Source organism: Mesocricetus auratus, unplaced genomic scaffold, assembly GCF_017639785.1.
Source record: "Mesocricetus auratus isolate SY011 unplaced genomic scaffold, BCM_Maur_2.0 Super-Scaffold_15014, whole genome shotgun sequence".
NCBI classification, from domain to species: domain Eukaryota; kingdom Metazoa; phylum Chordata; class Mammalia; order Rodentia; family Cricetidae; genus Mesocricetus; species Mesocricetus auratus.
In genome coordinates, this window is record NW_024429186.1 from 75,103,082 (window position 1) to 75,127,411 (window position 24,330).

At 44.7% G+C, this 24,330-nt stretch overlaps 1 protein-coding gene across 1 annotated transcript in view; it reads left to right on the forward strand.

Moving 5' to 3' along the window:
- The first annotated feature begins 23,306 nt into the window (after window positions 1-23,306).
- Window positions 23,307-24,330, forward strand: part of Scin (scinderin) — an 81,854-nt gene continuing 80,830 nt past the window's right edge. Inside the window, exon 1 of the mRNA XM_040743208.1 lies at window positions 23,307-23,594. Coding sequence (XP_040599142.1) covers window positions 23,396-23,594 — 199 coding nt within the window. The 5' untranslated portion in view covers window positions 23,307-23,395. The remainder of the gene's footprint in view (window positions 23,595-24,330) is intronic.

The following is a 24,330-nucleotide window of genomic DNA, read 5'->3' on the forward strand; positions in this document are numbered from 1 at the left end:
GCATGTTTGCTTTTGCTGGCTTCCTCTGTAGCGTCTTCCAGCAGACACACAGCAGGCAGCAGGTAAGGTGTGTGGTGCATTTATGGATTGGGTGGAAAAAGATGTAGACACACCTGCCTAGGTGAGCCAATAATCCGGGTTTGTTACTGAATGCTCATTTAACTCGTTAGAATAACGATCCAGTTATTCTCTTAACTGAGGTATATGGTAGCCCAGAAAAATTGTATCATAGTAACATTGAATGAAGTGTCTGGTTGGCACTCACAGCGTTTTAATTAGAGATTGAAAGACCTGCTAATCATTGTTTTTCCAGGTTTTAATGAATTTTGAAAACTACCAATAGACTGTCACCATTTAAGATTTCTCAGAAGTATTAGAAGACTCCCATGTTTGTTCTCCCAATGTTTATGACTGGAAACATTTTGCCTGACTTCCATTGGGAAACATTTGTGTATCCTTGCGTGAGGCTTGGTCGGGAAGCCCACAGCAGGTCTGAAGACGCAGAGGTTCCCAGTAGTATCCATCCGACAAGTCGCGATAAAGCGGTTGCTTGACACCACTATTCCCAGAATTCCCCGGGGTTCAAGGTTCAATGTGCACTCCATTGCCTTCCCTGCCTCGCTTGCCCACAAGCTTACTTTTTTTTTTTTTTTTTAAGAGCTGCCTTCATTTTCACCAGCGTCTGGATTCATTGTCTGATTCCGGACCCCAGGAAGCGGAGGAGTGCTGTTGCCAGGCAGGAAGCCTGGGCAGAGGTCCCATCTTGCATGTGGTCCTGGGCGCATTGCTCGCACAGACGCCTTCACCTATGGAATGGCAGTCACGTCTTCTCATAGCTGGGGCACAGACAGGGATCTGAGTGGCCCTGTGCCTTCTCACGTTCTCATTTCTTTCCTCTGCAGTCACACAGTCCATGAGAAGGGGACCAGTGGCCGATTCAGATAGAAGGCAAGTTAACCTGTAATTGTGTGATACTGAATTATTTACTAAAATTTAGAATCTGCTTTCTCAGGTTTCAGGTCATTATAAAATACAACATATATGAACTGTGGACACAGCCGCTGACATCACTTTGATTCAATTATTGATTGTGATTATTGATGATAATACAGCCATTCATGTTGCTTAACAGTAGAGATATACTCAGAAGTGAATGGCTGGATGTTTTTATTGCTGTGTGGGCATCACAGAGTGTTTTTACATGGATCTGGATGGTACAGACTGCTATGTACTCAGGCTCTATGATATGTGGCTTATTGTTTCTAGAACGAAGTCAGGATGAAAAGACAAGGGAAATATAAGGACACAGGAAGGGAAGGAGCCCTTCGTACTGGGATCCAGTTGAATCTGTTGCTGGTTGTGAATCAGGAACAGCAACCTAACTGATGCAATCATCCAGACAATGAGATTTTTCCTGAAGGTTTCTAAAGCGAGGCAGTTAGAAACAGCTGACAAAGGGTGTGTCTTTGGGGCCAGACTGTTTGTGGTTCGGAGGGATTTTTTTCCCTGATAACTGAAACAACTATAGAAAACTTTTATATTTATTCATTTTTGCTGAAAGCAGCCAGTTCTGTTGATGCAAAACAAAAGTGATCAAAAACCCAACAACTTTCTCAATATTTGGAAAACAGATATAATATCAATCTTGAATATACTTAGAATGCATATTTTTATACTAGTAACAAAAATTCCAAGACCTAGACTATATATATATAACTGAATATATTTGCATATAAATATATAAAATATATACTTATATATAATCATGTCCATATATATGATTATAATGGAAGCCATTATGCCTCATCTTCTGGACTTTAATGCCAAGTCAAGTCTGCCTTCATAACAGGCAACTAGATGAGGGTGCCTGTCTTAGTCAGTGTTCTGTTGCTGCGAGGAGACACCATGATCACTGTAACTCTTACAAAGGAAAGCGTTTAGTGGGGACTCACTCACAGTTTCAGAGGTTTAATCCACTGTCACCATCCTGGGAGCATGGTGCTGGGAAGTAGCTAAGAGTTCTACCTCTCTGGATCTGTGGGCAACAAGGAGAGAGAGAGAGAGAGAGAGACAGAGAGAGAGAGAGAGACAGAGAGACAGAGAGACAGAGAGACAGAGACAGAGACAGAGAGAGAGACAGAGAGAGAGAGACAGAGAGAGAGAGAGAGAGAGAGAGAGAGAGAGAGAGAGAGAGAGAGAGAGAGAGAGAGAGAGAGAGAGAGAGAGAGAGACTCAGGAATGAAATAATCTTTGAAACTTCCAAGCCTCTGTCGGGAGGGAGTCGTGCAGCCTAATCTTGGATCTGCCTGTCCAACGGGTCTCCTCGGGGCAAGATACCCTTGGAAACAATTCTCCCTTGGCAAGGACCAGTAGACCACAGGACAGTGAAGAACTTTGCTGAATTCACACAGCCTGCAGGCCCTTTTCTCTCGCTGTTTACTCTTCCGGAGGTTTTTTGTTGTTGTTGTTTGTTTCACTTTGTCAGGCATGCATGCAGCAGCTGTAATTTCCCCTGGATGTTCTTTCTTGAGTGTTTTCCCCTAAGATTCAGCAGGGACCAATGTTTTTTAAGTTTCCTATCTGTTAGATTTTTTTTTTAAATCTGGAATTACTAACTGTAACTCTTAATACTGGAAAATTTTCTGGCTCAGTAGAGGCAGTTAAGATGAATGGGTCCTGCTCTGGTAATTGTAAGGCAAAGGCAGATAGAACCACTGTGTGGAGAAAGAGACTCGGAACAGTACTGGCGGGAGATAACGGGTACACACAGGAAAACAACACTTGAAGCGTTAGCCACGCCTCCCAGTTGTGGAGAAGGGAGCAAGGGATCCTTACACAGCATAGGGGAAAAGTCCGGGGATACTCATAGCAGCAGTAGGTGAGAGTAAGTTCCTGGACACCCAGCATGTAGAATCCATGGTAGGATCCGGTTTCCTCCAAGAGGAAAAAGTGCAATGTAAAATAAGGGATGGAGAGACCCATCTTTACCATATACAGGGGCTTATACTGGTGGAAGAGCAATGGTGCGGTGGCATGGGAGAAGAGTCTTATCAAAGTCTGCCTTTTGCAGAGAGACAGAGGTGAGTAGGACTCTCCGGTGGAAAAGGGAACTGAATAAAAATGTATCTTACACACATGCAAGAATTGATTTTTGGGTTTGGATACTGTTGTCCTGAAAGCGTTGTATCCACGTCTATTACTTCTGAACTTTGCAACGCAAGTAGCTGCCTGCTGGCATAGTGCTGCAGGAGTGGAGTGTATCTGGCTGGATATTTAGCTAACCCTGCAGAAATGCTGACCTCTGTGTCTGCAATAAGGGTGTGTAGGGGGTGGGGAAGTATGTTTGGGGAATCAGCGGGGAAGCATAAGGACTACGATATAGTTCTTAAAGTAAGATGTGTTTCTTAAAAGTCAGAACTAGGAATCAGTAATAAGACTGTCCATGTCAGCCTGGTAGAAAATAAAACTCTGATAAAACATAAATGAAGATGACTCAAGTTGTCTGGTGCCACTTGAGTGCAATCCACTTGGTGGCCAGAATAGTAGTGAGTGTTAGGACACGTGGGCTTTGTCCTTGGAGAGGCCTGCACAGACACCGTGGGTGTATGCCAACCTTTCTCTCTCTCTCTCTCTCTCTCTCTCTCTCTCTCTCTCTCTCTCTCTCTCTCTCTCTCTCTCTTTTTTTTTTTTTTTTTTTTTGGTTTTTCGAGACAGGGTTTCTCTGTGGCTTTGGAGACTGTCCTGGAACTAGCTCTTGTAGACCAGGCTGGTCTCGAACTCACAGAGATCTGCCTGCCTCTGCCTCCTGAGTGCTGGGACTAAAGGAGTGTGCCACCAACGCCTGGCCTCCTTTCTCCTATTTTATTGCTCTCCCTTGCTGGCCCCCAGCGGTTGCAGTTAAATCGGAAGCAGGGACTGTCTTTCATTTCTATTTAATAAACTTGGTTTCATTCTCACTTCTCCTGGAATAATTCTCTACGGCAAAACTCTTGATCCAGTTTTAGTGGCACAGGTCCCTGAGTTGACCTTGCCAGGCTGCTGGCCGCAGCTCTGGACAATGTCTCCCTGCCACCACTGAGAAGATCTGTACAAACAGAACAAAACAAGAAGAAACACAGCGGTCATCAGATAGGTGAGGGCTAGCTTTGCCGTCAGATAACATCTGAGACCAATAGCAGAGCTTTTCCTACTTTGTGGTCATCTGCCAACCTCAAGTCCCCAACAGTGCACTCGGCAAATGCCTTGATCTATGATTTTTTTTTGTCCTGTGACTATTAATGTTCAAGGAACCGCTTCCACACTGGAACATGTCATTCATGTCAAACTCAATCCACACTCCTGGGCAGAATAGACTTTGCATTTTCTGCATTGCAGCAATCACGTATCCAGAGTGCACCTGCTGCTTTCTGCAACTGTTTAATAATTGACCTAAAGAAATACAAGAAAGACAAACGAACAAATGTACATGCAAGAATGCACTCTAAAGTAACAACAATAGTGGGAATTATAGCACAAAGCTGAGTGAGGTGGCATGTGCCACAATTCCATCTCTTTGGGAGGCTGAAGATAGTGGGTTGAGCTAGCCTGGGCTACACAGTGAGACTGCCTAAAACAACAACAACAAACACATAACCCAGCAATGCAGGCATTTGTCAGTCCTCTCAAGCATGGTATACTGTGTGCTAAGTATATACAAGTGTGTGTGGGACTCTTCCGCAGGGCCAGCAGCCCAGCAGGTTTGATAGCATGTGTCTCACCCCACACCCACGAGTGATGCATCGCACGCGAACCCTGTGCGGGCCGCAGTGACAATAAATAGGGAAGAAGAAATTTTAGCTCCGTTGTAACCACTATCATATCAACATGTCATCAACATCACGACTGCAGAGAGATAGGCCTTGTGGGATTGTGGGTAACTTTCTCACTGCCTGGCATAGTTTTCTCATCTGCAGCATGTTGGTGGGATCATTGTGAAATGACTCGATTTGATTGCTCTGAACGGTCAGTTCAAAAAGCATTGGCATCAGAGCATGAGGCACTCACGGCTACTCACATGTTGTATGAGGAAACACTTAAAAACTGTGCGCTTCAAATTTATAAAGCAAAAATGAAGAGAGGGTGGCATTCTGTGCTACCAGAATAGTGGCGATTCAATACTTGTTCAGAAATAATCTACAAGTCCATAGTGTGAGGGTACGTAGAATATCCGTCATCGGATGGCTGCCTCCTAGAGGGTCAGATGAACATGTAAAGAATGGGTTGTCTGCCAGAAAGATGTCTTCAGAAGGGCAAGAATTCTTTTGTATTTGTGAATGATGGTTATGGAGTTAACAATGAAAGAAATAGGCACAAAAACTAACAGAGTAAAAGGGATTTCAGAGAGTTTAGGTAAACACCACAAGATATCAAAATATGCTCGTCTTTATCAGGAAGATTCAATCATCTACACAACAGTGGCTGTAATACACTCTCCCCCACAGAGCTGAAACAAGAAAATTAAACACTGTGAGGACTGGCTGGTGTATGCGTGACTAGAATCCGGTATGCTGCTTGAAGGTTTGAAAAATGCAATTCGAAAAATTATTTCACAAAATACTCTAACGTTGAGTCTGTATATATAATTTATGATGCAGGATTTCATTGTAGTTATATTTAGCTAATACACATACACACACATATATACGAAATATATGTGTAGGAATATCCATAATAAAATTATTGTGATGACCTTTAAGGCAGGATCACGTCCAGTGTCAATGGATAACACAATGGCTAGAGTGTGCTAATATGCAATGGGTTAGATACAGTATGGAAAATAAACAAATTGTTGATATAAGTACAACATGGATGACTTCCACAAACATACCAGTGAAACAGAGAAAAAAAAAGTCAGCCAGACATGATGGTGAATGCCTTTAATTCTAGCACTTGGGAGGCAGAGGCAGACGATCTTTGTGAGTTTAAGGCCAGTCTGGTCTACATAGTGAGACCCTGTCTCGAACAAAACAAAACAAAACATCAGATGCATTGCCTCATATACAGAAGATTCTGTTTACATGAAGGAAATCATCTGTCCATATGTGGGAAATCAGAAAGTTTGCTTCCTTTCATTTGAAGGGAATGAACTCAGTGAGAACTTCTGAGTCTTGGAAATGTATTGTTTCTGACTCCAGATGTGGTTACTTTGTGGCACTATATTTCTTTCAGGCTGGGTGTGGTGATGTTCAGTTGTAATCCCAGCACTTGGGAAGCAAAGCCAGGAGGATCACACATTCAAGGCCAACCTGAGCAAAGTATTTGAGGTCAGCTTGGGTTACATGACAGGACCAGTCAAAACTAAAACCAAACGAACCGTATACCAATCTGGGTACTATGTATATCTAAGACTTCAATAAATCTCTGAATCAGAAGTTCTTCTGTAATTGCCTTAAATTTCAAAAACAAATAAGGTCTCCAGCGTTTTAAAGTAAACTTTGGGTCTCACGCTCAGCTCAAAAGTCCTCCACGGGCCCCAGTAGGGGCCGCTCTGCAGCTCGCGAATGTAAGATGGGAAGTTGTCATTTCCTCTCTTTCTGAAACTTCTTCCATCAGCCACACTTGCTTCTTGTCTACATTTTATCTCCACGCTGTTGGTGACGGGGAGAGAGAGAGGAGAAAATATGTCACAGACACTGATACCATTAGTCACTGGCACCTCTATGTTGGCGTCTAAGCATCGACTGGCTTCTGGAGGACATTTTTGCTCTTTTTCTCCATCCTGGGCAGCAGCTTCATTCTTTATTCATCTGAGTCCCTGCTTCCAGAATTCACAGAGGCCCTGCTTGAGCCTCTAGAATTCTGGCCTAGGCCTGCTGTTTCTTACTGGTACTTTCAGAGGCCTTGACCGATAGATACCCTACTGGAGTCCACCTGTCCATTAAGTTCCTTTGTTTATAGGATGTTCCATGCAGGCCGTCAAAGACCACACATAGCCCTACCCTTTGCTTCTCTTTTGACAATAAGCCGCTTATCTTTTAATCTCCAGGTGCATTCCCTGTGACCAAATGTTCACTTCAAAGACCTCTGAGAACATTTACAAACCACCTCTCCCACTGGAGTTTCCACACCACATTGAGTGACAGGAGACTGGTCTCTGCAATCCCGGAAGTGCAGCATGCATGTAACCAGGATGTGGCTGCAGCAAGCTTGTATCCAGGATGTGACCGCAGCAAGCATGTATCCAGGATGTGGCTACAGCAAGCATGTATCCAGGATGTGGCTGCAGCAAGCATGTATCTGGGATGTGGCTGCAGCAAGCATGTATCCAGGATGTGGCTGCAGCAAGCATGTATCCGGGATGTGGCTGCAGCAAGCATGTATCCAGGATGTGGCTGCAGCAAGCATGTATCCAGGATGTGGCTGCAGCTAGCATGTATCCAGGATGTGGCTGCAGCAAGCTTGTATCCAGGATGTGGCTGCAGCAAGCATGTATCTGGGATGTGGCTGCAGCAAGCATGTATCCAGGATGTGGCTGCAGCAAGCATGTATCCAGGATGTGGCTGCAGCAAGCATGTATCCAGGATGTGGCTGCAGCTAGCATGTATCCAGGATGTGGCTACAGCAAGCATGTATCCAGGATGTGGCTGCAGCAAGCATGTATCTGGGATGTGGCTGCAGCAAGCATGTATCCAGGATGTGGCTGCAGCAAGCATGTATCCAGGATGTGGCTGCAGCAAGCATGTATCCAGGATGTGGCTGCAGCTAGCATGTATCCAGGATGTGGCTGCAGCAAGCTTGTATCCAGGATGTGGCTGCAGCAAGCATGTATCTGGGATGTGGCTGCAGCAAGCATGTATCCAGGATGTGGCTGCAGCAAGCATGTATCTGGGATGTGGCTGCAGCAAGCATGTATCCAGGATGTGGCTGCAGCAAGCATGTATCCGGGATGTGGCTGCAGCAAGCTTGTATCCAGGATGTGGCTGCAGCAAGCATGTATCCAGGATGTGGCTGCAGCAAGCATGTATCCAGGATGTGGCTGCAGCTAGCATGTATCCAGGATGTGGCTGCAGCAAGCTTGTATCCAGGATGTGGCTGCAGCTAGCATGTATCCTGGATATATGTGGCTGCTGCCTTCTTCGTCAACAGATAGTAACAGGCATCACAAATGTTTCTACTAAACACCCATGTATTGGTTTTCCAGGAATCAGAGTGGTTTTTCACAGGGCTTTCCTTCAGGAATAATAGTGCCCACAAAAAAAAAAAAAAAAAAAAAACCAAACCAAACATTTCAGAATGTCAATTGTTAATTTAGATGGAACAGACTCTGGGCAAATCCATCTTGTAGAAAGGCTGGTAGGGTGTGCATTCTGGTAGCTTCTCTATGAAACACAACCACTTATCTCTTAGTTTGATCTTCAGAGCTTGTCCTGGTCAGTGCTCTGTCAGATCAACACAAGCTAGAGTCATCTGAGAAAAGGCAATCACAATTGAGGAAATGTCTCTCTCAGATTGGCCTGTGAACAAGTCTGTGGGGCATTTTCTTGATGAACAATTCATGTAGGAGAGCCCAGCCCATCTTGGGTGGCTTGTCCTACCATCTGGGGTCATGGTGCCGTCTGGGCTCAGGCTGCTTCCAAGGGCCACGTCTGAGTCTGTGGCCTTATAGAAGCCAGGATCTATGTTGAAGTCTGTGACCCATTTCACCACTGAGGGCCATGCAGACGCCCAGGCCAGCCACCTGAGTCTATGTTGTTGACCATTGGCCACGCCACCACTGGGGCCATGCAGATCTGAGTGGCCTGTACTATTTCCTGATGCCATGGTGACGTCCTGACTAGAGCTGCAGCTGAGGGCCATGTCTGGGTCTGTGGCCCTACTGCAACCAGGGTCTGTGGTGATGTCTAAGGTTCCCATTACCATCGAAGACCATGGGGATGCCGTGTTGGTGTCCCAGGGCCACACTGCCGCTGGGGCTGTGCCTATCTGAGTGGCCCGCATTGCCACCTGAGGGAATGGTGACATCCAGACCCAGCTGCTCCTGAGGACCATGTTGCTACCAAAGGTTACACGGAAGTCCTGGGTTGAGGCTGAAACCTTTAGCCTTGTTTGGGTCTGGATCTGAGTGGCCAGTGCTTCCGCCAGGAGCCAGGATGTTGTCTGGGTCCAAGCTGCTGCCAAAGGCTGTGTCTGGGTCCACGGTCCTGCTGCATCTTGGGTCTGGGTTGATGTTTGTAGCCTGTGTCAGCTCAGGAGACCTTAGGAAACGTGAGTGATGAAATCAGTGGGTCATGCTGAGCCCTGGGATATCTGGCTCTGCCCCTCACTGGACACTTCAGCAAGAGAGCTGGTCTGGACCCTCATAGGAGAGATGCCCCCACACACACTCTGGAGCGATGTCCCCACCCCTCACCACAGTCCAGGGAGAATTGACCCTGGGGGGATGGGTGCAGGGGAGCTGGTCCCCCTCCACCCACGGGTGGCATCTGCCACCCGAATGATCAGCTCAGCTACCACTCAGGCCCTCAGCCCGGCCTTGGACTGGCCTATTCTAACATCTAGGACCTGCTGGAGCTCATGAAGGGACTGGTCCTGTAGAAACGATACCTGTAGGATCTCCATGACTCAGGGTGGCTGTGGAATACCCAAGAGGAATTTCAGTGAGGACCCAGTGATGATGGTACCAGAAACCAGAGGCCCCGAAGCAGACCAGAGACTCACTGCAATGAGCATTTGCAGGTAAAGCTGACTGCATGGAAGAGTAAACTGTGTCACACACCGTCGTTCCCAGTGACATCAGGATGAATGAAGAGGGGTTGGAGAGGCAGGAAAGATGGGGGAGCAAAGAGGTTGTTGTTATTGTTTGTTCTTTGCTTGTTTTGTTTTGATTTTTTAAAGAGTTTTCTTTTGGGGGATGCTGCAGGGGTGAGGGGGGACATGGAGGGGCTGGGAGATAAGCAGATGTAGGGAGCACGATGTGACATTCCCAAAGATTCAATTAAGACATTATGTTAGTAAAAAAGAGTGTTTATTCAGCACAGCAGCCCAGAACACTCATGCTGTATGGTAGCACTCACTTACATGTACATTAATCATGTGACCCCAGCAAAAAGTTACATCTATGATAAACAGTCTATAAGGCTGATTGGCTGATTACAACTTTGTGATTGTGGGGGGCGGGTATTGAAGATCCACAACTAAAATTGTGCTGGGTCATCTTTAACCTCTTAATGGCCATTTATTGCCCACTTCCATGTCTGACTTGACAACCTTCTATCAGATAGAACCATAAAATTGTCAGATAATCTTGACTCCCCCTTACTCTTCCCTCTCTTCCATTGAGGTCCAGGAGCTCAGCCCAGTGCCTGGCTGTGGATCACTGCATTGCATCAGTTACTGGATGCAGGATGATGAAAATTAGAGTAGTCACATCAACTGGCATTTTGGAGCCCATTCCCTATGATGGGATACCTTGCTCAACCTTGATGCAGGGGAGAGGGGCTTGGTCCTGCTTCAACTTGGTATGGAAGACTTTGTTGGCTCCCCGGGGGAGGTCTTCCCCCTCTGAGGGGTGGATGGAGGGTGGGATGAGGGAGGTGGGGAGGCAGAAGAAGGGAGAGGAAGGTAAATGTCAGATAAAAGATAATGGAATGAGTTAACTTAGTAGACCGTTATCTTCCACCGACCCCAAAGCTAATGACACTATCAGAAAACATCTGAAACCTACAGCCGAGCTTCTCCTGCTTTGCTGCAAGCTGTCCACCCGAGTCCCCACCAGTATATTTGGCCAAGGCTTTGGTCTCTATCATGTTTTATTATATTTGTCTCATGACTATAAAAGTTCATGTAACTGCTTCTACCTTCATGTCAACCTGAATCCATATTTCTACGGCCATAATCATAGCTGAGGTAGAGTGGGCGCTCTCTTCCCTTTGAGGTGAGACCTGCGTTTTACATCAGCAACCACAACCCAACTTGACTAGCTGGCATAGTTCTCATCTCACATCACAGCTGCTCGTCATGCTCAGCCTTTTCCTCCCCATGCCTTGAGGAGTGGGAGTCTGTGGGACAACTAAGCCTCAAGGGGCCTGACTGCTGACCTAGAGCATGCGCAGTAGATATTTCCCGACAGCCAGCCTGGGTCGGCCAGAGGACCTGACAACAGCAGCCAAGTCTGAGGAGAGATGACGTGGACCTATGGACAGCGACCACATCACCTCAGAGGATGGCAGCTCAGGTCTCCTCCCCTGCGGCAGGGTTGGGAGTATATAAGGCTTACCCCTTCCTGGAATAGGGCGAGCTTGTTCTTTCAACTTGTTCCAGATGCCCGTGCCGTTGATGTCCCGCCTACTTTCCCCCACCCCCAAGGGACATGTGTGGGGATCTTGCAGCGTGACCCCAGATAGCTGTTTTGTAGAGATGGAATGGACACTTCTAGACTTGCACTCCCACTCACGAGCGACTAGAGCAAAGCCTCAACCTTTGGGGAAGCTGGCTCTGGAGTCCATTCTCATCTTTCTTTGCTACCCTCAGGGAAGCTGGTGGGGAACAACAACACATGTCCTGAAATCCCCCCAGATGTCCTGAGCTCCTAATGAGAATGGCGATGAATTGTGGCACCAGCCTGGATTCCAGAGAAATCTTCATTGTCCCAGAGACACGAGACTTCTAAAGCAACACATGTTTTCAGGCAGAGTTGTGAAATTTGGAACTCCCTTTGGAAACATGTGATTATTGTCACAGGGTTTTGATTTCCTTTGTGAAGCTTGGATCTTGTAACTATGGATGAGCGCCAATGGAAGTTTTACTTTCTGTTGCTCCTCAGAGTTAACTCCAGGCTGGGGTTAAACTAAGAAGAATCAGATAAGAAAAATAAATGCTTACTAATTTTGACACTCAGCTTCTCTATGGCACTGTAGTTTAATGTCCACACCCTTCAATGAAAAAGAGGTCTGTGTATCACATACAGTCTCTTACAGGATGGCCACACGGCTGTGTGTAGAGGAATAATTATTGGGTATACATAAAAAATAGGTAACAGTGTGGCATCCAGAGTTGAAGCTGTTCAGAATCAAATGGGTATACTCCTAGTGGGACAAGTCAGTGAGAAACAGTGGGAAGGCTTCATTTGCGGCGGAGGTAAAGAATCATTTCTAGGAACATGTTAGTTTGAGAATTGGAGGATATTGGGTAGTTTGTAATAGTGTTTATTTCTTATTTATTTATTTATTTATTTATTTATTTATTTATTTATTTTTGAGACAGGGTTTCTCTGTGGCTTTGGAGCCTGTCCTGGAACTAGCTCTTGTAGACCAGGATGGTCTCAAACTCACGGAGATCTGCCTGCCTCTGCCTCCCGAGTGCTGGGATTAAAGGCGTGAGCCACCAACGCCTGGCTCAATAGTGTTTATTTCTAAGGGGAAAAACCCCGAGTGACGTGTCTGAGCATCCCATACACACAAAGTGGCACAGGGACAGGACAAACTTTCCTTGCTGTGTTTGTCGCATGTTGAGATCAACAGCTGAATCTTTTGTTTTTGGCTATGTTTCCTAAAACATGAGTCTGGCCCCTCAAATACATTAAAAAGGCAAAGATAGAGACCTTCAGGCTTGGACAGCTTGCAGTTTCAGGGACTGTCTTTTACTATGAGCTGTTTTCTAGAAGGCTGCTTAGAAACGCTGGGGGAGTTAAGCCGATGACTTCACGGAACTGTTTTGTGTTGGATCAAGGTTTGACAGTCATTTTACAGAGGTGAAAAGGAGAGGTCAGTCTGGTTATCTTATCTTCTTCCGGTCCATTCAGCACGAAAACTAGTCAAAGTAGGTCAAGTGGGTCTTATAAGAGTTGCTGTGGTCACAGGGCCTCTTTACAGCAATAAAACCCTAACTAAGACAACCTCGCTAGGAGTTCTTGGCCAGGAAAGCCCTAGAGGTCTTCAGAGCCATACAGGTTGTTGGCATTCGCCTTTCTCGCCTTCCAGAATTATACACAGCAAGACTCTGTTGATGAGGACAGCACACACTTTAGTTGTAAAAGGCAAGGAGACCATGATAGAACTGAACTACCAGCGTTCTCTCTGCTAGCTGGCTATCATAGTGCTGGACGTTTCTTTGTAGGCAGCTGGGGGAGCAAAATCAGCAATTGCCCTCCCAAGCTTTGGGTGTCGCATGTCACATTACGAACGTGCGAGGCAAGACGTGCTAACTGGTGCAGTCGTGGCACGGATTTTATGGGAGATAAGCAGCTGGTCCCTGATTGGATCCAAGGGGGGCTGCAAATGCTAGCCCTAGACAAGGTAGCTAATTTCCGGACCTGCAACACTGCAGCCCCTCCACACCACTGGGGTTCACTCGGCCTTTGCAGACACAGCTTCTTCCCAGGGGTTCTCATTCACAAAACGCTGGTTCAGAATTAGTACCATAGACCCTTACAAACACATCCAGCTGTGTCACCCTAACACACCCCACTGCAAAAGTATTTCAAAGTGGTGATTACAGTATAACTGTTTGTTTTTTGTTTTTCTTGACACAGCGTTTCTCTGTGGCTTTGGAGGCTGTCCTGGAACTAGCTTTTATAGACCAGGCTGGTTTCGAACTCACAGAGATCCGCCTGCCTCTGCCTCCTGAATGCTGGGATTAAAGGTGTGCGCCACCAATGCCCGGCAACAGTTTAATGATTTTTAAAGCTACTTAATGTTCAAGTTTATCCTTTAATACATAGCCAAGACTTTTAAATACTATACAAGTAATAGGATCATGAACCCTATTTTCCAGCCACTCAACACAGTAATTATTATCACTTGGGCAATTCTACCTTGCTGGTCCTTTCAAAATTCATTCTTGGAATACATGAAAGTAAATCATTTTATTCACAAGCATTTTCACTTTATCTCTAAATGAGAATGACAAGTTAGTATTATTTTTACCTGTCATTGTTAGTGACTATGCATGTATCAACATTTAATTGCTATTATTTAATCCAATATTGAAACCACAACGAAAACGTCAGTGCAGAGTGGGAAAACTTATGAGGTTTCAGCCCTACACAAAGATCCACAGGCAATTAAGGAAGTCTGAGAATGGGAACAACGGCCTCTCCATGGGAGAGCACACTGATTGGCTGTTCACTACCATATGGTCAGCTCCGAGAGCATCCGCACACAAGTAACATTATACAGACTGAGCAGACCGTGTGTGTGTGTGTGTGTGTGTGTGTGTGTGTATACTGCTTACTATATACACACACGTAAATACACACACACACACACAATTAAAAAAAGAGGCCATAAATTTGAGACAGGGATGTTCACAGGAGAAGCCAAAGAGAAGAAAAGGAAGGAGAAGTGATGTAATTATATCATGATCTCAAAAGATTAAAAAAGCATTATAGAAAACCATCAGTGCAAGAGGACAGTGCTTGCGGCCACCGACTGCAGTGAAGAGGGAAGGAGAGTCTTTCTCTGTTTGTCTGCTTGCTTTTACTCCACTCAACCAGCCACATCTTTTGTGTTGTACACGTATCTTAATAAGTAAATATGTTCCATGGCTTGTTAGAATATTTGTGGCTAGATAAAAATCTCCCAAATCCATGCTATCTGAAGCATACTATTCTTAGCACTCATTTGAATGTTTTCATGTTAGGCTGTAAAAAATCTAGGCCATAGATGCACGTATTTCTCTACACATTCTTAAACCAGGCAGTCATAAAATAGTCAATGAGTAACTCATTGTGAAGTTCATGTGAAGCGTGAATTAAAGGTGCTTTTTTCCACTGAAGCTAAAAGTATGCTGAGGAAATAATGGAGCCCGAACCATTATCTTTACCTTCAATAATTCTCATGAGTTCTCAAGGTCTCTAAGTAGTTTTATTTTCTATTATGGGAACTATAATATTTGCACACAGGTATTCAAACATTGAAAAACAATCTTATCATTTAAGTATAGAAATACGGTGTAGAAACTTCCAACTGTTCATTGAGATAGGGTCTTCCTACGCGGCCTCGTTTAGTCTGGGACTTGTTTTCCTTCTGCCGTGGCCTTGTCAATGCGGGGGTCACAGGTGTGCACCATCCCACCCGACACGTTGGAAAATATTTACAACCATTTTATTTTGTGTCGTGTTGTGATTTTGGATTTCAGGTCCACGGACCAGAATTGGGAGTATTCTTTGGTTTGAGCCTGTTTATTGTTATCTTGTCTTTCATCCTGAGGACTGAACCTAGGCCCTCGTCAACGACTCTACCAGATATCTTTTTACTTTTCCTGTTGAGGCAAGGCTTCCCTAAGTCCTCCGTGCTGGTCTTGAACTTTTGACCTTCCTTCCTTGGTGTCATAAGGCCCCTGGGTTCACAGGTCTGAGTCATCAGTCATTTGATTTCGACCTTTGCTCCTTCCTGCTCTAATGTTTAATTGCATGGGTACCGCATTTGTTCCTCCATTTTCAGCCCTCTTCCTCTCCTTACCAAACACTCACTCACACTCAGCCCACGTGCACTCTCCCATGCTTTTCAAATGTCTTGCAGACATTTGCAATCATGTCAACCTATGACATTCATTTTTATTCACATAAGCATGCCTTTTCATTGCATAATTTCATTGCTCTGTTTTATTTGACTTTATAATTTTGAATCCTGCCTATGTTGCCCTTCCTTCCGGGATGATTTTGCCTCTGACGTTGCCTATCTTTCTTCTCACAAGCAGCACCCTGGTGGACGCTGTAATCATACATTTCTTTGTTCTCCTTGGTCACATTCAACTTCTTTGTCTGTCTGTCTTTGGGGGGAAAGTTCCCACACAGTTTCAAGTTAGACCCTAACTCACCTTGGATTTCTGTTCCTGTTGCCTCTATCTCCTAGGTGCTAGAATTAGCTCTGTACCACCACCCTGCAGTTATGAACTACTAGGGATTGAACACAGGGTTTCATGCATGCTACACAAGCATTCTATTAATGGAGCTACACCCCAGATCTGCTTTTAATATGTTCTGGCAAGTGTCATTGTCCACGTCTCCTGATATATCTATGAAGAACATCTGGGAAGCCCTCCTCCACAAACGGACTTTGGGAGCTCAAGTGTTAGTTAAAGTATTAGTACAAGCCTGCAGTTTTCATTAAATATTACCAGACTGCTTCCCAAATGGCTCCATCATGGAGATCTGTCCCAGGTCCTTCCTTTTCCCGTATCCCTACTGGAGTCTGTGTTCTGGAACTGCAATCTTCCCCATTGTAAATAAGCTGATGGCTATAAAATAGTGTCACAGATGCAGGACATTCATAGCAGTTGGACTGTTGGGGCCTGGGCTTAAGCAATCTGCTAGGCTTCAGGTTCTGTGTCTACATTTAGTGTTGGTGCAATTCCACTCCTGTTCTGTAGTCTGTGACACAGACACAAGTACAACTCAGAGTTTCTGTAAGGGTCAGAACTGTGTTTGAAGGGCTTGGAATGATCCAGCTAGTATCAGGCACATGGATAGTGCCTGTCACAATCTTCCTTTCAGTAATGACTACATTTGTGTTGGTGACTATCTGTATCAGCCCCCATGTTGAGGGGCCATTTGTCTCGGACTGATGTCTTTGGGGCTGTGACCTGAACCAGCCAAAAAACCCTAGGTCTGACCCTGAATGGGGAAGTGTGGATGAGGGGAGGCCTGGCTATCCAACGTCATTAAAGAAAAGATGGAGATATCTGATCATAACAGGAGGGCAGTCAGTTAATACTGAAAAAAAAACCTGGTTTATTGATTCGTCATCTTAAGTAACCATCCAAAATTGGGGGCAATGGCAGAAGACATCTATTATCATGTATAAAGGGTTGATAGCAATTATTTCCCTTAATCCGAGAGACACTCCTTAGCTGCACGTACTCAGGCCTTTAGGCACTTCACCCCAGCATGTATCATTAGCCTTCAGGGTGGGTGTAGATTCACCCTGGCCCAAGGCTATTGTTATTTAGATAGGAGTCATTCTCCACTGAGGCCAGGACATCCTGCAGCTATTAGCTGACATCTTAAAGACAATAGAAATCATGACTCTCCTGAACTTGTGGCAGGGTAGAACAGATTTCCAAATATATGACCACCCCCATTTGTCTATTTGTTTTGAGACAGGGTCTCACTATAGAGCCTTGGCTAACCTGGAACTCACTATCTAGACCAGGCTGGCCTCAGACTCCCAGAGATCCTCCTGCCTCTGCTTCCTAAGTGCTGTGATTAAAGGTATGTATAGGTATTTGTTTATATATGACATCCAAATATAAAGAGTTTAGGATTTTTTAAAATATGAAATATGATTTTCAGCTGTGTCCTAATATGTAAACAAAGCTGAAATAATTTTATCAATGATAGAATTTGATGTTCAAATTAATTTTCAGTTTCCTGTGAGAAAATATGTGAGCATTGAAAGCTTTGTAAAACAAAACAAAAAACCAAAACCAAACAACAACAATAAAAACAGTGAGAATATTCCAGATCAAAGGGAGACATGGACATTTGTATTGAAAGTTACAGAGAAATGGTTCTATGTATGAAAATCACTATGCTTCAACTCAGTATCTGTACAAGGATTATTAAACAGGTCATACTGCAAAATGTGATTATCAGTTTGGATAAAGATTAAATTGCTATATGACATGATAGTGCAAATGTATCTCACATGGGCAAAAGTCCAAAGATGAAAACAGATCTACAATCTTTACAGCAGAGCAGACGGGAATGCTATTGAACATGAGATCGGGAAGGCTTACTAGGGGAAAAACAGGAGGAAAATAAATGGCACATCTGCAAGCCAAAGAATGGAAATTTTATTTTTTATCAAATGTATGTATGTACATATATATATATATATATATATATATAAGAAAATGCATATAAATAGCATAACATTTAGTTTCTAGGAGAAATAGGAGTAGGTAACAAATCCATAGAATGATGTTTGATTCCACTAGTAATCCTAGATACTCAGCTGCTAACAGATGAGTAGATTTTTGTTTTTTTAATGCATCAGACTGGAAAAGGTGTTTTTCAAATGAAAGTCACTTAGACTTTAGTGACCAAGTATGGAGAGATGGCCATTGTTCTGTTGATTTGGAGAATGTAGTTTGATATGCTGAGCCTTTACTTAGCAAGGTCATGCCTAGTACTCTACACTCAGGAGACGGAGTCAGGCATATCATTTGTTAGGGGTTTCCTTTGTCTCACACTGAGTGTGAGGCCAGCCTGGACGACAAGACGTCTTGTCTCAAAAAAACAAAACAAAGCAAAGCAAAACAAAAAACCCCAAAGGAACCCCCAAACTTTTTTTTAATGTAGAACTAACATGCTTGTAATCGATACTGGAGAGTCGAAGGCAGGAGGATCAGGACAAGGCCAGCTACACAGCAGGACCCTGACTCGAGAAATGAAACCAAGCCAAAGTCATTTATCCTGATAATTCTGTCTTTAGAAGTCTGCTCCATAGAAATAGTATTGTATGCATGCAAAGAACAGCATGCATGGAAATTTGTTTCGTGAGACATTATTAAAAGGAGATGCATGTTGAGGCAGCTAAAAGAAGTTCACAAATAAGGAAATAGTGCATTAATATAATGAACTATGAAGTCATTATTTTCAATGAAGTAAGTGTTTGTATACACACCTTAAAGGAATAACATCCATGTTCTTCATGTATAATGGAAGCTACATGCCAACATGCACTTCCTTCTGATTCAAATGCCTGTGGTAGACATGGACATTGGTGCTGCTGTGAATGACATAAATGTGTCGAGAATAACTTTAAGAACTTCACCTGCACACATTCATTTCCTGTAGCAATCCTATCTCTTGGCACTCTCAGTTTTGGTCTCAGAACATTGAGTTTTGGAGGTATTTTCTGGCAGCTACATGGCTGGACCGGGCAAAGTCATTCACAGAAGCCCAGCGATTTCAGAGAAGTCACGGGCTGGACCCGGCAAACAGGGAGCCAGGACAGCAGCTGGCAGAAACAGTGCTCCAGCCGCTAACACAGTGAAGGAAGCACGTGTGAGCAGAGAGATGGGCAGACAGACAGGTAGTGCAAGGTCATGTCTGCATCACTCAAAACCTTCCAGAAGTGGGGATCAGTTTGGTGAGAAAATGCATTATATATTTATATATCTCATACATTATATAATAAATATATGCATAATTAAATATGTTTATGCATAAGTGCTTTTTATAATTTTCATTAAAAATAGAGTCCTCTTTGGCACTAAAATGACACAGAATCATTTATGCACACTGTCAGGCTTTCCAAAAAGAAAGGTGAGTTAAAAAAGAAAATCTTACTGTTTTCAGTGCTGCCACTCACCCTCCAAAATGTCCAGGTGTTACAGGCCATAAAATTACCAATCAACATACACAGGGTCATCTTAAGGCTTCAATTAAAAAAAAATAGAAAACTGTGGTCAATGTTTATCTTAGGTTATGTGTTTATTACCTTGATCTTATCTATATTTGATAATTTCGAATTGACTCCAATAAACACGTGTGTGTGTGTGTGTGTGTGTGTGTGTGTGTAAGTTACTTTCCTTGTTGTGACACAATACCCAACAAAGGCACTTAAGAAATGAAAGTAGCTAGGTGTTGGTGGCGCACGCCTTTAGTCCCAGCACTCGGGAGGCAGAGGCAGGCAGATCTCTGTGAGTTCGAGGTCAACCTGATCTACAGAGCAAGTTCCAGGACAGCTTCCAAAGCTACACAGAGAAACCCTGTCTTGAAAAACAGAAACAACAACAACAAAAACAAAAAGAAAGTTTAGAGGCTTAGGCAGCTGCTTGCGTGGAGCCTGTAATCAGGAAGCAGATATGGATGAACGCTGATCTCAGCCTGCTCTCCTTTTTATTCAGTCCAGGATCCCACTCAATGAATAATGCCACCCCGTGCAAGGTGGGTCTTTCCACCTCAGTTAATGACGTCATGATGTCTTAACACATCTCAGTCACAAACAGCCTTCAGGTGTGCTGCAAAGATCTTTAGACCATTAAGAAAAAGAAAAGCCTGTGTGTGGGGACTCAGTATCTCATTTTGAAGTAGTAATTCCCAATGTTTTGCTTAAAAGAAAAAAGTTACTTTGTATTTTGAAGACCAAAAGCAGCTATTAGCACATTTCTGAGGTATAACGGGAGATCAAAACATTCTTGGGGAGAAGAAATACATGAGGAAAGACTAATGAATATATTCTCAGCAGTTGATTACACTGTTTTTGTGATGAAATAAATATTAAGGTTTTATTGTATGATTAAGAGGGAAATCATTAAATCTTTCGGACCTGGAACTCACTCTGTAGACCAGGCTGACTTTGAACTCACATATCTGCCTACTTCTGCCTCCCGAGTGCTGGGATTAAAGTAGAGAGCCACCACTGCCCTGCTCAGGACTTATTCTTACCTGTACATGTCTGTCTGTGTGCGTGTATGTCACCTGTGTGCAGGTGCTGGCCATACAAAGAGTGTAACTGTCTCTGGGAACTGGATGTAAACCAGCTAGTGAAGGTTCCAAGAATTGAACTTGAGTCCCCTGGACAAATAACAAGTTCTCTTAACCACTGAGTCACCCCCCCAACCTCCACTGTTAGATTTTGTTTTTACATAATGGGTAAATCAAGAAGAAAATCTTTACATAGTCTAGATTTTTTTGTTTGTTCTGGTGCTGCAGACAGGTAAATGCTTTGCATTTTTTCTATACAATTATTTTTTATTGCTCTTAAAAGGTGTTAGGGCAGTCATGGTGGCACATGACTTTAATTCCAGTACTTGGGAAGGAGAGGCAGCCAGATCTTTAATAGTTTGAGGACAGCTAGGTCTACATAGAAGAAGAGCTTGTCTCAAAAAAATTAAAAGAATAGAAATAAGAAAAGTGAAAAAGAAATACCTTTAAAATCAAAGCCTGTGACTTGAGGATGACAAGCACTTGAAGCCAGTTTCTACGTTTTGATTATTGTTTTATTTTATGTATGTGGGTGTTCTCTGCACATGCATGTCTGGGCACCACATGCCTGGTGTCTGAAGAAAAGGGGCATTGGATTTCCTGGAAGTAGAGTTACAGATGGTTGCAAGTTGACATGTGGGTGCTGGGAATTGCACCTAGGTCCCTTGGAAGCTCTTAACCAGCTCCCAACAAGTTTTCACTAAACCACCCTAGCAACTCACAAAGTCTCAGTTGCATCATTTGACATAGTAACTGTTTTGAGGATCAGACAATGTGGTGTTTCCACTTGGACATCAACTTTCCCCCAACACCAACCTTGAATTAGTCACAAGGCTCCAAATCCTAACCCTTTGACTCTTGGTAAACGCCTTGTTTCCGTTTGGCTATTTCCTGTGGAATGACAGAATTTGTAGACTGATGAAAAGTAAGTACAGAATAATACAAAGCCAACAGTTCAGTCACATGTACCCAACATGCAAATTCTGGTGATGCTGAGACTTGAGTGTCTAGACGGGTCCATTGCTCATGAGAGAACACAGAGTTCAAGTGTTGTGACTGCTGTAGGTGAGAGCAGGGGGCGGGAACACAGGGAGGATGCGGGTTCACTGGGCCCAGGGAGGTCAGGACAGCAAAGGTGGGAACATGTTGAATACGTGTACACACACACACACACACACACACACACACTAGAGAAACACCGTCTTTATCTCTCTTTGTTCTGGTTATAAGTGGGGACGCAGCTAATAAAGGCTGCTGATCACTAGTTCAATTTATAACAAAGGATGCTACCGGAATAGGAAAATTCCCATTTCTTAGAAGTCTCCCACTCCCCAAAGAAGCTATACACAGAAACAGGGGTGGAGAAACTGAAGGGGTAGCCGCAGGTCAGAATAAGTCATCCATCCTTCAAGCTGTTCCTGTCAGGTGTTTGGTCACAACCATCGTCAGCAAGCTGACTAACACAGAAGGCAACAGAGCCTGGTTGTGCTAGCGTGCACGATAAAGCTTGTTGAAGGAGATTCACAATATTACTTGCAAAATATGGACACAATTTAAATGACTGTGAACTTGGACAAAGCAAATACAGTCATTTATTATCTAGGTTACTATGTAGTCCATAAAAATAGGAGCTCTATGAACATGGAGTATTGATGTTCTCTCAGTGTCTGTCAGTCTGTCTGTCCGTCTCTGGTGTGTGTGTGTGTGTGTGTGTGTGTGTGTGTGTGTGTGTGCATGTTCTTGCTATTGCTAGGAAAATGTTATCAGGAGATGCACATCCCTGGAGCACTTCCAGGAGGCTTTATACATTTCTCCTAAGCTCAAGGCACACACACGCATGCACTCAACAAGGGCTGGGGTGTGGCTCAGTTAGTTGAGCATGTGTGAAGCCCTGGGCAAGAACAGGTTTTGTGCTACTTAATTGTTAACACTGCATGTATGACTCATTTTAAAATGTTCATTAAGAAGAAACTCTAACTGTGCCCTTACTATTAGTGGCCTTCCAGCAAGTTCTGCAATTTGAGAAATAGTGAAGCAATCACATGGATCAATAACAATCAACTCTCAAATCTTGCATGTAGCTTCCGATTTGCGTTTTCATTAATAGAAATTTTTACTACATTAGTTTCTGAGTGCAATAAAATGAACGCAAATCATCCTTTGTGAGCAAAGCCAAGAAGTGTCGATGAAACAGTGAGAAACGAGGTAATTCAAATTGCAGGTCGGGCTTAAAATTAGTCCTGAACAGCCCAGCGCAGAGCTTCCCTGGAGGGCTGTGGATGTGTTTTGCAGTGACTTTCTTGGCACCACAGAAAGCACTTGACGCCAGAAAAGCACGGATAGTTTGTCAGATTTTTATCTTTTCTAGAAAACCTGAGGTACTGTCGTACATGGAGTTTCCAAACCTATCCAAAGAAAAACTGTGACCACCGGGAGTCTGGGAGAGGCTATCCAACAGGAATCCAGGGAGCCCACAATGCGGGACTTTTAAAGGACCGTGCTTGCCTCAGTGACACCGCCAGTCATTCAGACCCCTAACGGTACGCGTTGTGTCCTCACAGCTGACCTGTTTTGTGAGTGGATGATTCTAGTCACTACACCCGGCTTCCCACGCCGGCGGGGTGGATCACAGGGTGAATCCGACCAGGTAAGGAGCCGGAATGCCTAGACCAGCATGCACCAGCCTGGGTGCTGCGGGAGGAACCCCTCTGTTGTCAGGTAGTATCTCTCTCAGTATTTATTTCTTTATTTATTTTAGAAGGGAAGCACTTGCTAGACTTTTAGTCAGCCGGGTCCAATCTGAGCTGCGGGTTACTCCCGCCTGGGGTCGGGCGTGGCCGTTGGCTGCGCTCCGGGCTCCACCTCCGTTCCCGGGCGAGCCCCATAAAAGCCGGGCGAGCAGGTTCGCTGCTCTCACCAGACGCACACTTGGGCTCAGGGCGCAATCGGAGTCCCATCGGCTCTGCCAGCATCGCGGGTACCATGGCGCAGGAGCTACAGCACCCCGAGTTCGCGAGCGCGGGCCGGCAGGCGGGGCTGCAGGTGTGGAGGATCGAGAAGCTGGAACTGGTGCCTGTGCCCCAGGGTGCCCATGGTGACTTCTACGTGGGAGACGCCTACCTGGTGCTGTACACCGCCAAGGCGAGCAGTGGCTTCTCCTACCGCCTGCACTTCTGGCTGGGTAAGCAGTGAGCTGTACAGGGTAGGGTCCTGTCACCTGGGCGGCATAGGTGACACTCAGCCAGCACCCTCTCCTAGCCGGTGGTCAGCCCCTGGCGGGCTGCGAAACGGGTGAGGTGAGTCACCAGGAGGCGTGCCCATCGGCCTTGACCAAACTGCTTCTTGGGATCCATGCTCCTTCCTCCGGGCTTTTCCACTTTAACCCAAACCCCATTCTATTCCTGGGCGGCTGCCTGAGAGAACCCGGGTGCTGGCCAAGTACCGAGCACCCTCCGGCAAGTTCGGTCCTGGTTTCCCAGCCAGGGTGGAGACGAAGTTAAACACGTTTGTGGACATCTGCTGCAGTTGGAGAGAAAAATGCCACGCCCAGCCCCACACTTTTATTTATTTTTATTTGTTGCCTCGGGGCAGCGGTTCAGATTTCTCTGCTAATTTGAGTTGCTTATGCCACTCCAAACCAAGACTCTCCCTGGCCCGTACTGCTGCTTGTGAGTTCGGGGAAACACGCAAGACACAGCCACCATCTATTTTTAAAAATTGCCCCGTGGTATATTTCTCTAGGTAGAGTGCTTCGTTTAAAATTATCCATTTAATATTCACGTTTTAACAAGGACACAGTGGACCAGAGCAGCTCCCTCAGCAGTGGTAATTATTTTGAGCTGCCTTGGTGCCAGGCTTTCAGGACACTGGGGGTGTGTTCCACTTTCTCTAGCTTCTACTTTTACCGGTAAACATCC